Raw genomic sequence first — 13,899 nt, forward strand, 5'->3', positions numbered from 1 at the left:
ACACACCATGCACTTTGAAACCTGTTTTCAAAAGTTTTTGTTTTAAGGCCCCAAAAATACAGACGTCATGTAAATAAACGTCCAAAATTTATAAAAAGTCCATTTTTTGTTGAAAATAGGCCCTAAAACCTTACAGAGTCCTGCATTCGTCATCAGAGAGAAAGAGAAGTCTGTCATTTCAAGGTCAAAATATATTTAAATGAAACATATGCATACGCATTTATAAAATAGAAGTGTGTGTTGACATGAAGTGTAATGTGTCGGAGAGCGCCGACCTTATGCTCGTCTATCTGGAACAGGATGGTCTCCAGGATGAGCGAGGCGGGAGATATCATGGTGAGCGTCTGTTCGGCCTGGGTCAGCCAGTTGATGAAATCCTGCAGCGAGTTATGGAAGTCTGTGGCCATCGCCAGAGCTTCCTCCAGTTTCACCTATGGGCAATCACACACAGATTATACATGTGTTTTGCATTTTTAAAATGCTCAGTTTGTCCACCAGATGGCATCCATCTCATTTTAAAAATTGCTTTTATGAGGCCTAGGCTTGACTCTAAAATGAAATACAGCTTTAAAAAAAATTAACAAAAAATTTTTTTTAAATATTTTTCTATTATGTACAATGGGGGAAATTTTGTCATAATTATTGCATTAATACTAATTATATATATTTTTTTTTTTAAATTTTCTCAAAACACCAAAAAAGAAAAGAAAAAATATTAGAAAAAAACGAGTAAAAAAAAAAAATCATGATTTTATTTTTAAATATGAATCCCGCCCTTTGAGTCCATTTGGACCCGAACACCCCGAGTGTGACTCTGAAACGAACAACCCCAGAGGGTTAAGCGGCCTGACATTAACCCTTGTTTGCCAATAGAGGAAGACACTTCTTGAAATGTTGTGAAATATGATGTTAACTATTGGAGCATTTCCCTCCATCGTGGCACTGATAGGCGGAGCAGGATCTGAGACAGGAACTGCAGTGATGTCATCAACACCAACAGCATGTGACTCAGCGAGTGTAAAGCGATGTCTGGTTAGCATCACCTGTCAGGATGTATTCTGCTGGAAGGATGACTTCACTATGTTACAGACGACAAGAACTTGTGTGGTCAAAGTCCTGATGTAAACAGACGTCTGTGCCAATCCCTGACCCAAATCAAACTTACATTAATCAGCCAACAGCCACATCTGATTCGGATATTTAAGAAGCCTTTTGTTTTCTATTAAATATATGATAATTTTGAACTTTGAGAAATTGTACCCTCAAAAACTAAACATTTGCTCATCACTTACTCACCCTTGCTATATGATTTAGCATTTACTCGCATGTGTGTTATAGACCATTTCAAAAGATGTAAACAACACTGGCCCAGAAGCACTTCCTGTTTCAGTTTGTAACCGTTTTCTTTATTTCACATGTAAAGAAAACATCTTAAAGATGTTTGTTTAAATTTTTGATTCAGTTTTAAATGTTCTGTTGGTTGTATTTTATCCCAGCTTTTATGTAATGTTAAAAAACTGAAACAGGAAGTGCTTCTGGACCAGTGTTGTTTACATCTTGTGAAATGGTCTATAAGTCTTATTTTTACTGTACCTTACTTTCTTAAAGTTGTGTTTATGGTGTTTTTGGTCTGTTTTATAACATATGCCTTTACTGTGTGGAAAAGAGTGAATATTCTTTAATACTTTTGTGTGGCACAGAAGACAAAAAACAAATCATACAGGTTTGGAACGACGACAAGGGTGAGCAAACGATGACAGAATTTGTGTTTTTGGCTCATCTATTCCACCTTTATTTCAGACCACAGAAAACTCGACTTTGTTCTGCAAAGATCTGATATCACAGCTACACTTTAAACCAACACCCCACTGATGATGATGATGATGATGATGATGATGATGAAGATGAGTCAAACTGACAGGAAGAACACAGTGAGTAAATCAGACCGTCCTCACCTTCCTCTCCATCACTTTGGCCTGAACACACTCCCACTTGTCCTGCAGGTTGCGTAGGTCCAGTTCAGTGGTGCTGTCCTGACCCTCAGGGGTCAAGGCCAAAATCTGCTGCCCTCGCTCTAGAAGTTGCTTGTATATTTCCTCCTTCACTTCCATTGCACTGCAGAGCTCCTACACACACACACACACACACACACACACACGTTTACTATTCAAAGAGTGTACTATACATATATTCTTTATATTTCAGCAGATATCCTCTTAAATCACTCCATTAAGTTGTGTTTTCATCCCCGTGTTAGATTAAAACTGTTTAAGACTTTTTTTTTTGTTATAATCTCCTAGCTGTTCTTTTCCACACAAAGAAATCATTGACCAGTCCAGCTCTAAAAAGAATCATAAGTGTATTTCAGAAAAATCACACTCTATGTTTCAATATTCATATATTGCTTTTGTTATTGTTAGAGCTCAATTCTGCTCACTATATGCTTCTGTGCATTAAAGACACTTTTGCTGATAATTTACTCGCCCCCATGTCATCCAAGATGTCCACGTCTTTCTTTCTTCAGTAGAAAAGAAATGAAGGTTTTTGATGAAAACATTCCAGGATTTTCTCCATATAATGGACTTCAATGGGAACCAAACGGTTCAAGGTCCAAAAGACAGTTTCAGTGCAAACTGTTCAAAGGGCTTTAAACGATTCCAGACGATTCAAGGGTCTTATGAAGCGAAACGAGCAGCCATTTTCATCAAAATGAACAAATCTTTTTCTGAGTCATTTGATTCATTCAACGAACAAAACAAACGAATTGACTCGGAAAAAGATTCGGACAGGAGAGTCACGAACGCACATCACAGAACAGAGCAAGGCGAGCATTTGAGCTTATAAAACTTAATCTTTGTTATTTATTTATTAAATGAGCGATCGTTTCACTTGATAAGACCCTTATTCATCGTCTGGAATCGTTGAACAATTTGCACTGAAACTGTCTTTTGGACCTTGAACCGTTTGGTTCCCATTGAAGTCCATTATATGGAGAAAATCCTGGAATGTTTTCATCAAAAACCTTCATTTCTTTTCGACTGAAGAAAGAAAGACGTGGACATCTTGGATGACATGGGGGTGAGTAAATTATCAGCAAAAGTTTTTTTTAAAAAGTGAACTACTCCTTTAAGTCATGTTGGTTTGTGTTGTCATGAGGTTGTCAATGTTCAATTTTGGGAGAATGATTCCTCTAAACAAGGCTTTTATGATAAACACTCTCTAATAGCAAACTGTTTTCAATAACAAATGCACATATCTATGAATTGTAAAAGAAACGCTGAGTCCAAGTAAGCTTGCCCTGCGTGTGCAGATGTGTTAAACTCGTACCAGATGTGTGTGTAGCTGCTCTCGGGCCGTGTCTGGTAATCCGCCCAGGGCTTTGGAGGCTAACAGCTGACGCTCCGTGACTTTCAGCCACTGCTGCACGTCTTCAATCTCACCGTGGAAACCTTGAGCCTAGAAAGCAGATCAGCCAGCGTCACAACAATAGAGTTCACACACTCATCACCCGAAGATTGACGAGCGCAGATTATTAGCCTTAAACATGGCCAGTTTGCAGGAATCCTGAAACCAGAACAATGGTGTCTGGAGAGAAAGACTCAACACAATACATGTTTCGGGTTGAAATCTATGAAGCAGGAGTGCAAAAATATACATTGTAAGCAAAAAAAAATTTTTTTGCAATTCATTAAAATTAGGGCGGTCAAAATTAAAGGGATTTACTCTCCCTCAACCTGTGTGAGTTTCTTTCTGCTGAACCCTGCTCGCTCACATCTATAACCTCTTTTTATGTTTTTAAATCATCACTTTTTACTTATCTTTAAACATTATGTTCTTGTTTTTGCCTCCTTTCTTATTCTATTTAGAGATCTGTATAGGTTTATGATGTTCGTAAGCATCTTGATTGTGTATTTCTATTTTCCGCAGATGGTTTATTGACCTGTTTTTGAGTGTGTGTGTGTGTGTTTATGAATGAGAATGTAATGTATCTAAATGTTTGTAATAGTCCAGTGTTGTATTTAATGTAACTATGAATTTCTATTATGATCCTGTTTGTTGTAAAGAAGTGACCCCTTCGAAATGAGATGGTTCATCTCAAGGGGCTATCCTTGAAATAAATAAATTAGGGCTGTGCAAAAATAAAATAAAAGTCTGTGTTTACAAGATATATTTGTGTGTGCTGTATATAATTATTTTGTATATATAAATACAGACATATATGCATGTATATATTTAAGAAAATGTGTTATTCATATATAAAATATTTATATTTATATAATATAGATTATGTATTTATATATAAATACAGAATTTAAGCGCAAATAATTCTTAAATATATACATGCATGCATAGGTATTTATATATACAAAATAATTATATACAGCACACACAAATATATTATGTAAACACAGACTTTTATTTTGGATGCGATTAATCGCAATTAATTTTTGCACAGCCCTAAAATAAATACATAAAAATTTGGGCTGTCAAACGATTAATCGCATCCAAAATAAAAGTTTATGTTTACATAATATCTGTGGGTGCACTGTGTATAATTATTTTATATATATAAACACACAAACATGCTTGTATATTTAAGAAAAAAATATTATTTATATATAAAATATTTATATTTATATATAATATAAATTATGTATAAATCTATATAGAGTATATACATGAAAATATTTATTAAATATATATATATATATATATATATATATATACAAGCATGTGTGTGTATTTATATATATAATTATACACAGTGCACCCACAGATATTATGTAAACACAAACTTTTATTTTGGATGCGATTAATCGCGATTTATCGTTTGACAGCCCTAATAAAAATGAATAAAGCAATATATTTTGAAGAACGAGAGGAACTTTGGCACCATTGACTTTCATAGTATTTTTTGTTTCTTCTACAATGGAAGTCAATGATGCCAAACAACTGTTTGTTCCACTCGTTCTTCAAAATATCCTCCTTTGTGTTCAGCAGACGTTAGAAACTCATACAGGTTTGCAACAACTTGAGGGACAGTAAATGATGACAGAATTTTCATTTTTGGGTGGAGTCTCCCTTTAACGTGTTAAACATGCGATTCATTTGTTCGATTTGCCCTGTTGGCAAGCGTTACATTATACTGTATGATCAGACTCTTAATCATGCAATTCACACACGATAAACATAACAGAGAAGGCAGTGCGGTACTAGCACCCATCTGTGACACACACAGCTTAAACGGACAAAAACACACACAACTATGCCAACATGCCTGTTTTGTCGAGAATCCTTGCAAGCACAGTTAAATAAAGATGCACAATATCTAACATATAGGCTACTGTCTTTTTGTGGTTTCTACATGAATCATTACAATATAAAAACATATTCAAAACTTTAATTAATCACACCTAACTTACTGTATCAATTGACCGGGCTAATTAAAACAAAACAAACTTAGTTGCCATTTAGTTATTATTAATTATTATTAGTAGTAGTAGAGTAGTTCTCTTTAAAAAAAAAAACTTTAATGGGAAGCAAACGGTTCAAGGTCCAAATGAGAGTTTCAGTGCAAACTGTTCAAAGGGCTTTAAACTATTCCAGACGATGAATAAGGGTCTTATCAAGCGAAACGATCGCTCATTTAATAAATAAATAAAATTAAAAAAATACGTTTTATAAGCTTGTTCGTGACTCGTTCGAACTCGTTCATCAAAATGAACGAATCTTTTTCCGAGTCAATTCGTTCATTTCGTTCGATTAATGAACCAAATGACCCTTATTCATCGTCTGGAATCGTTTAAAGCCCTTTGAACAGTTTGCACTGAAACTGTCTTTTGGACCTTGAACCGTTTGGTTCCCATTGAAGTCCATTATATGGAGAAAATCCTGGAATGTTTTCATCAAAAACCTTAATTTCTTTTCGACTGAAGAAAGAAAGACATGGACATCTTGGATGACATGGGGGTGAGTAAATTATCAGCAAAAGTTTTTTTAAAGTGAACTACTCCTTTAAGTCAAAATTAGGAACTTTATGTTCTTTGTATTTTAGTTTTTTGGACGTTCAGGCGTTCACACATTAAAGCAAACTCTTAGACTGAGAGCATGTGGACATCGAACTCTTTACGGCTTCTCTTTCACATTCTTTAAGATTAAGTGAGGGCATTTTTGGCCTCATGTTGAGAACATCATCAATCATATCTCCATTTTAGGAAGCGCTGTGCCTGTGAGAGGCCTGGCTGGTGTTCGCTCCTGACCTGCAGTAAAGCGCTGTCCAGAAGCTGCCATCTCTGCTCCGTCTTCTCCAGGACAGTCTTCCAGCGCTGGTTGAGGTTCTCCAGCTTGATCTGAAGTCCACGGGCCTCCTCTCCAGCGCTGGAGTCCACCAGCTCCCGGCCCGCCGTGTTCACAGCCTCCACCGTGGTCTTATGGGCCAGCACGTCGTTCTGCAACACCTGGAGAACGCAAACACACGACAGATCGTGAGATCCACTATGCTTATTGTTCAATTTACATTTATTTGTATAGTGCTTTACACAATACACATCATTTCAAAGCAGCTTTACAGAAGTCCATGTTACAATTTAGAGAGTGTTAAAGGAGTAGTGCACTTGTCATCACCCCCATGTCATCCAAGATGTCCACGTCTTTCTTTCTTCAGTCAAAAAGAAATGAAGGTTTTTGATTTCAGGATTTTCTCCATATAATGGACTTCAATGGGAACCAAACGGTTCAAGGTCCAAAAGACAGTTTCAGTGCAAACTGTTCAAAGGGCTTTAAACGACTCCAGACGATGAATAAGGGTCTTATCAAGAGAAACGATCGCTCATTTAATAAATAAATAACAAAGTTTAAGTTTTATAAGCTCAAATGCTCGCCTTGCTCTGTTCTGTGATGCGCGTTCGTGACTCTCCTGTACGAACTCGTTCATCAAAATGAAAAAATCTTTTTTACGAGTCATTTTGTTCATCCAACGAACGAAAGGACTCGAAAAAAGATTCATTTATTTTCATACTTTCGTTGAATGAACCAATTGACTCAGAAAAAGATTCGTTCATTTTGATGAACGAGTTTGAACAGGAGAGCTTATAAAAGTTCAACTTTGTTATTTATTTATTAAACGAGCGATCGTTTCGCTTGATAAGACCCTTATTCATCGTCTGGAATCGTTTAAAGCCCTTTGAACAATTTGCACTGAAACTGTCTTTTGGACCTTGAACCGTTTGGTTCCCATTGAAGTCCATTATATGGAGAAAATCCTTAATTTCTTTTCGACTGAAGAAAGAGAGACATGGACATCTTGGATGACATGGGGGTGAGTAAATTATCAGCAAAAGGGTTTTTTTAAAGTGAACTACTCCTTTAAATGTACATAACCACACAGTTAGTGAAAAGGGTATTCATTTAAACAATGTAATAATGTAAGTAATGAATACTAGTTTGTTAACAAATGATTATGATGTTCAGAAAGTGGCGAGTTGTTTAGTCGGGACGTACGTGGTGCTTTGCGAGCTCGATCTCGATGGCTTTGGGGTCGCCACAGCTCTTCTTCTGTTCCCCGAGCAGATCTTCGGTGTGTGTGAGCCAAGCCAGAAGTTCATCCAGAGCGTGCTGGAACTGCCCGAGAGCCAACAGCGCGCCCTCCAGCTTGTGCTACAACAGATCACACACACACACAACAGCATGAGTGTGTAGTGTAGTGAAACACAGGATTGACGTGACAGCATCGGCACATTTGGGGCTGGACTATGTGTTTAGTACCTTGTGTTTCAATGTCTACAATATTGCAAGAAAAAATTCAAGTTTTAAGTGGACATGAGCAGGCCTGCCTTTTTTTTACTTCCTTTTATTCTTTTCTACTCATGCATTTGATGACTTTTCTTCAAACGCTTAAATGTATTTATAAAAAGGACAATCTGATTGATTTAAACTTTAAACTAAAATTAACCATGATCAAACGATTAATCAATAAATGATTTGCTTTCATAATTACAATCCAATCCATTCCCGACGGATCAAATCTGTTCCTTGTTTTCATGAACACACAGACTGAAGTGTAGAGGCGTCCCGGTGTCTGACCTGTCTGTTGATGATCTTCTTGTCCAGGTTTTCCCAGAGCATCTTCAGCTCGTTCATGGGCTCCAGGATGGAGGTTCGGTCGTCTTCCCCACACACCTTCTTCAGCAGGAGCCCGGCCTGATGGTTCAGTCTCTCCATCTCAATCTGAAGCTGGTATGCGTCGCCTTTGAACTCCTTCACACACACAAACACACAATACATGATGAGATCACTCTCACTGTGGTGTGTTTCTGATTTTTGTCCTCCAATCTACAATGACACACGGTCTAGGGAACTGCATACAAATGAAATCTTCACTTGTTCACCATTTACAAAACATTAACGGCTGAACATGTGCAGGCGAGTGAATGTCTCCGTGTAAACACAGCTGCTGTGTGTGGTCTGTCTGCTCTATTATATTCATCAAACTATCCCAAATGAAAGGGACTGGAGATAAATAGCTCTAAACTTTGATCTGGATGCACTATGACTAACATAAAGCAATGCGTCATGGGTATGAGAACGTCTCCCACACACGAACAATACGTGATACCTTCAGCTCCTCGATCTGCTGTTTCACCGTCTCCAGGTCAGTGCCAACGGGCGACATCGAATCCAGTTTGCTTTCCATAATGTCCACAGAGTCGAACATGTTCTGCAGAGAAAGGGAAACTGTTTTTACATCGAGTCGAGTTTCACTCACAGAACAAAAGTCACAGCTAAACCAATAGTTTTTGGAAAACAAGTCCCACTGGTTAATATTCACTTTAATTCCTTTATAAGAGACACTTAAAGGGCTATACGTATATTACTGTCTTGTATTAATCACTTGTCAATGTGTGAACAGCTTGTAACAGAAAACAGCGAGAGCTTCACCAATTTTTTAAGTTATCTATGAAAGCCTCAAGACTGATTTTTATATGAAGGACTTGGGTCGGTTTCACTGGGAAAATTCAGAGATGTTCACGAGCTCCCGAAAGCCTTTCTTCCCTTCAATGACACATGATGAATGCTTATGTTCAGGATAATGCCTAAAGAGCTTCTGTGCTGTAATATCAGTGTCATGCAAACAAAAGGGTTTCATTCAAACTATAAGTGAACTGTTAAGTGAACAGTTCACTTAACGGCCACCGGTGTCACTAATAGCTGTACGTTTCTGTCTCCAGTTCATTTAACGGCCACCGGTGTCACTAATAACTGTGTGTTTATGTCTGCAGTTCATTTAACGGCCACCGGTGTCACTAATAACTGTGTGTTTATGTCTGCAGTTCACTTAACGGCCACCGGTGTCATTATTAGCTGTACGTTTCTGTCTGCAGTTCATTTAACGGCCACCGGTGTCACTAATGACTGTACGTTTCAGTCTGCAGTTCACTTTACGGCCACCAGTGTCACTAATAACTGTGTGTTTATGTCTACAGTTCACTTTACGGCCACCGGTGTCACTAATAACTGTGTGTTTATGTCTGCAGTTCACTTAACGGCCACCGGTGTCATTATTAGCTGTACGTTTCTGTCTGCAGTTCATTTAACGGCCACCGGTGTCACTAATGACTGTACGTTTCAGTCTGCAGTTCACTTTACGGCCACCAGTGTCACTAATAACTGTGTGTTTATGTCTACAGTTCACTTTACGGCCACCGGTGTCACTAATAACTGTACGTTTCTGTCTGCAGACAGAAAAACCACATCACATGATTAATTCATGGCTCACACTTTATTTGGTTACACTTTATTTTAACGTATCGTTGTTACAGTATAATTATATATGTAAGCACATATTATAATATAATATATGTAAGCACATATCATAATGAGTAATATTATTAAAGTACATGTACTTACTATATGATTTGGTCGAGGGTTAGTTGCATGTAATTATGCATAATTTATTATTATTATTATGGTAAGTGCATGTAACATATGTAACAAGGACACTGTAAAATTAAGTGTTACCCTTTATTTTAAGGTGGTGTAGTTACATGTGGTCACTATAGTATTAACAGTTAATTATGCATAATTATAAGCAATTAACTCTAAACCAAACCCTAACGCTATAGTAAGTACACTCTAATAAAGTGTGACCAATCATGTAATACTTGATTTCCTTTAGGAACATTTTCAGGCGATCAGACAGTGCTGACTCAAGAAGTTTCCGACAGCGTGTGTGTGTGTGTGTGTGTGTGTGTGTGTGTGTGTGAGATATTAACCTGGAGACTGTCCTGGAACTGAACCGCAGCCTGCATGGCTTCCTCTAGAGTCTCCACTCTCTCCTTCCATGTCTTGTTCAGGGTTTCCCAGGCGGAGTTCACCTGTGGGCGAGCGAGATGTGGTCAGACAGTGTGACTCGTCCGGCTCCAGCGACACCAACACTTACAGCAGAGTTATCTATTCATTCATAAACTCCATGGAAAATTACACCATAACAAAAGTGAAGAACATTTCTCATGCTTTGTGTGAGTGGAGTGTCACAGAGAGACTAATGTTGGTTCACTCTTAATTATTTATTTAATAATTAGAGCCAGACCGATATATCGGCCGATTTTAGGCATTTTCCAAACTATCGGTATCGGCAGTAATAATGGCCGATAAATGAATATTTCAAAAATAAAATAAAAACGGTCGAAACACGCTTGAACCGTGTCATGAGTGTTGGAGTTGTATAGTTTGTCCACCAGAGGGCACTCTACACCGTCCCTGTTGGCAACACTCGTTGAGTTGGTCACGAGACATACATTGCTTGAATAACAATTAAAAGAACATCCCATCTGTTCTCTTAACTCAAATAAGCAGGACAAAATTTGTGACTATCATTACCAATTTTGCTGCGTAATAGTATCAGCTAGTAATAATCAGCTAGTAATAGTTAAGTTACGTTGTTGCAGTGTAGTTGACTGACTGTCCTTTTAACTTTTGACAATGTAACTGAAGTATTCCTTTAATAGCGCGAGACAGTTATAGCAATGAGACGTGTCATCTCTCCTTGGCCTGTTATATTAAAAAAAATGTATGTTTTACAATTTGCAGTATGACCTAATCCATTGCTAAATTATGGCTCATCATAGACTAGCTAACCAAAAAGAGTGGCTAAACCACTCTTTTTAAAATGCATTATCATATTTTAGTTAAAACTCATACATAACTACAAATAACTAATGTTAGGGAAATCTGTTAATGTTTTGTTGCGTGTTTCTGAAAAAAAATTAAAAAAAATATCGGCAAATATCGGCAGATATATCGGAATATCGGATTTTAAAACCAAAAAATATTTGTATCGTATCGGCCTTCAAAATCCTTTATCAGTCGGGCTCTATTAATAATATAATATAAAAATAATATTTTATTATTTTTATAATAAACATAATTAGGGTTAACCTAAAGTCTAACCTAGTGTTGTCAAAAAACTCGGTACTTCGGTACCAAGTCGGTACTAAAAAAAAAAAAATGTTACGGTACCAGCTTTTCTAGGTACCGAGTACCAGGTTAATCCAGTTCTGTTCTAGACGCGCTGTCTGAAACGTGCACAGTTGCGTCTTCTTCATAACGCTGATATGGCTCTCTCTCTCTGAATCCACTTGTTGAAACGAAAGGAGGAAAGAGCCACATATGGAAATATTTTGGATTAGGCCAATGTCACGTTGCCATAAGAGGCCGATTACATGAAAATTTGCGATTTCAAATATAGGCGCGAGGCAAGCGCGCTCCTAATAAAAACTCGTTGGCGTTGGCGTTGCATAGCAACGACAGACGCCGCGTGAGAGCAAGCGCTTTGGAAAGAATAAGCACGCGCAAAAATATAATTAAAAAACACGCGCGACATGTGAACGGCCTCTAAAGTGCTTTCGGGGTAGTTTTACGAGTAGGTTACATGAGCACAGTAGTATCTACCCGACACCAGAGTACTATGGTATTAGTATTATCATTTAATGTCAATGCCAGTTCTAGGCGTATTCTTGCCTTTATAACTCAGCAGGTTTAAAAAGCCTTTTTAAAATTAAATATGAATGCAGTTTTAGATTAACTAGAAAAAAAAGTTTGATGACACAAACTTTAAGTTGGCTTGAGAAAGCCGGACCAGAGCGTTTGAAGAATCTTGAAGTTTGAATGAAGTTTTAATGATGGCATTAGATAGAAAGAAAGAAAGAAAGAAAGAAAGAAAGAAAGAAAGAAAGAAAGAAAGAAAGAAAGAAAGATGGATAGATTAGTTAGAAAGATAGATTAGTTAGAAAGAAAGAAAGAAAGATAGATAGATAGATAGATAGATAGATAGATAGATAGATGTTTTTGGCAAGAAGCTAACATGATTAGCATGTAGCTAGCTTGATGCTAATATGATTAGCATGTAGTTAAGATGATTAGCATGTTGCTAGCAACATAATAGCATGATTAGCATGTTACTAGCATCATGCTAATATGTTTTTAGCAAGAAGCTAGCATGATAAGCATGTAGCTAGCATCATGCTAGCATGATTAGCATGTTGCTAGCATCATGCTAGCATGTTTTTAGCAAGAAGCTAACATGATTAGCATGTAGCTAGCATCATGCTAGCATGATTAGCATTTTGCTAGCATCATGCTAGCATGATTAGCATGTTGCTAGCATCATGCTAACATGTTTTTAGCAAGAAGCTAGCATGATTAGTATGTAGCTAGCATCATGCTAGCATGATTAGCATGTAGCTAGCATCATGCTAGCATGTTTTTAGCAAGAAGCTAGCATGATTAGCATGTTGTTAGCAAGAAGCTAGCATGATTAACATGTAGCTAGCATCATGCTAGCATGATTAGCATGTTGCTAGCATCATGCTAGCATGTTTTAGCAAGAAGCTAGCATGATTAGCATGTAGCTAGCATCATGCTAGCATGATTAGCATGTAGCTAGCATCATGCTAGCATGATTAGCATGTAGCTAGCATCATGCTAACATGTTTTTAGCGAGAAGCTAGCATGATTAGCATGTAGCTAGCATCATGCTAGCATGTTTTTAGCAAAAAGCTAGCATGATTAGCATGTCGCTAGCAAGAAGCTAGCATGATTAACATGTAGCTAGCATCATGCTAGCATGATTAGCATGTTGCTAGCATCATGCTAGCATGTTTTTAGCAAGAAGCTAACATGATTAGCATGTAGCTAGCATCATGCTAGCATGATTAGCATTTTGCTAGCATCATGCTAACATGTTTTTAGCAAGAAGCTAGCATGATTAGTATGTAGCTAGCATCATGCTAGCATGATTAGCATGTAGCTAGCATCATGCTAGCATGTTTTTAGCAAGAAGCTAGCATGATTAGCATGTTGTTAGCAAGAAGCTAGCATGATTAACATGTAGCTAGCATCATGCTAGCATGATTAGCATGTTGCTAGCATCATGCTAGCATGTTTTTAGCAAGAAGCTAGCATGATTAGCATGTAGCTAGCATCATGCTAGCATGATTAACATGTAGCTAGCATCATGCTAGCATGTTTTTAGCAAGAAGCTAGCATGATTAGCATGTTGCTAGCAAGAAGCTAGCATGATTAACATGTAGCTAGCATCATGCTAGCATGATTAGCATGTAGCTAGCATCATGCTAGCATGTTTTTAACAAGAAGCTAGCATGATTAGCATGTAGCTAGCATGTTTTTAGCAAGAAGCTAGCATGATTAGCATGTTATTAGCATCAAGAAAGAAAGAAAGAAAGAAAGAAAGAAAGAAAGAAAGAAAGAAAGAAAGAAAAAGATTTGTTTGGAAGAATGATGGAATTGTTAAAAAGAAAGAAAGAAAGAAAGAAAGCAAGAAAGAATGAAAGAAAGAAAGAAAGAAAGAAAGAGTAAGGAAAGAATTGTTAGAAAGAAAGA

The 13,899-nt window shown here is 37.3% G+C and overlaps 1 protein-coding gene across 6 annotated transcripts in view; it reads right to left on the bottom strand.

Annotated features, from left to right (window-relative positions):
• dst (dystonin) overlaps nucleotides 1-13,899 on the bottom strand; it is a 302,233-nt gene that overhangs the window by 81,827 nt on the left and 206,507 nt on the right. For all 6 annotated transcript variants that reach the window (XM_089117354.1, XM_089117353.1, XM_089117352.1 and 3 more), the window contains 8 exons: nucleotides 10,272-10,373; nucleotides 8,615-8,716; nucleotides 8,083-8,256; nucleotides 7,501-7,656; nucleotides 6,261-6,458; nucleotides 3,328-3,456; nucleotides 1,956-2,126; nucleotides 276-431 (listed from right to left, as the gene is read on the bottom strand). In XM_089117354.1, coding sequence (XP_088973480.1) covers nucleotides 276-431; nucleotides 1,956-2,126; nucleotides 3,328-3,456; nucleotides 6,261-6,458; nucleotides 7,501-7,656; nucleotides 8,083-8,256; nucleotides 8,615-8,716; nucleotides 10,272-10,373 — 1,188 coding nt within the window. The remainder of the gene's footprint in view (nucleotides 1-275; nucleotides 432-1,955; nucleotides 2,127-3,327; nucleotides 3,457-6,260; nucleotides 6,459-7,500; nucleotides 7,657-8,082; nucleotides 8,257-8,614; nucleotides 8,717-10,271; nucleotides 10,374-13,899) is intronic.

The sequence above is a fragment of the Pimephales promelas genome, chromosome 11, assembly GCF_988280905.1.
Source record: "Pimephales promelas chromosome 11, fPimPro1.hap1.1, whole genome shotgun sequence".
NCBI lineage: Eukaryota > Metazoa > Chordata > Actinopteri > Cypriniformes > Leuciscidae > Pimephales > Pimephales promelas.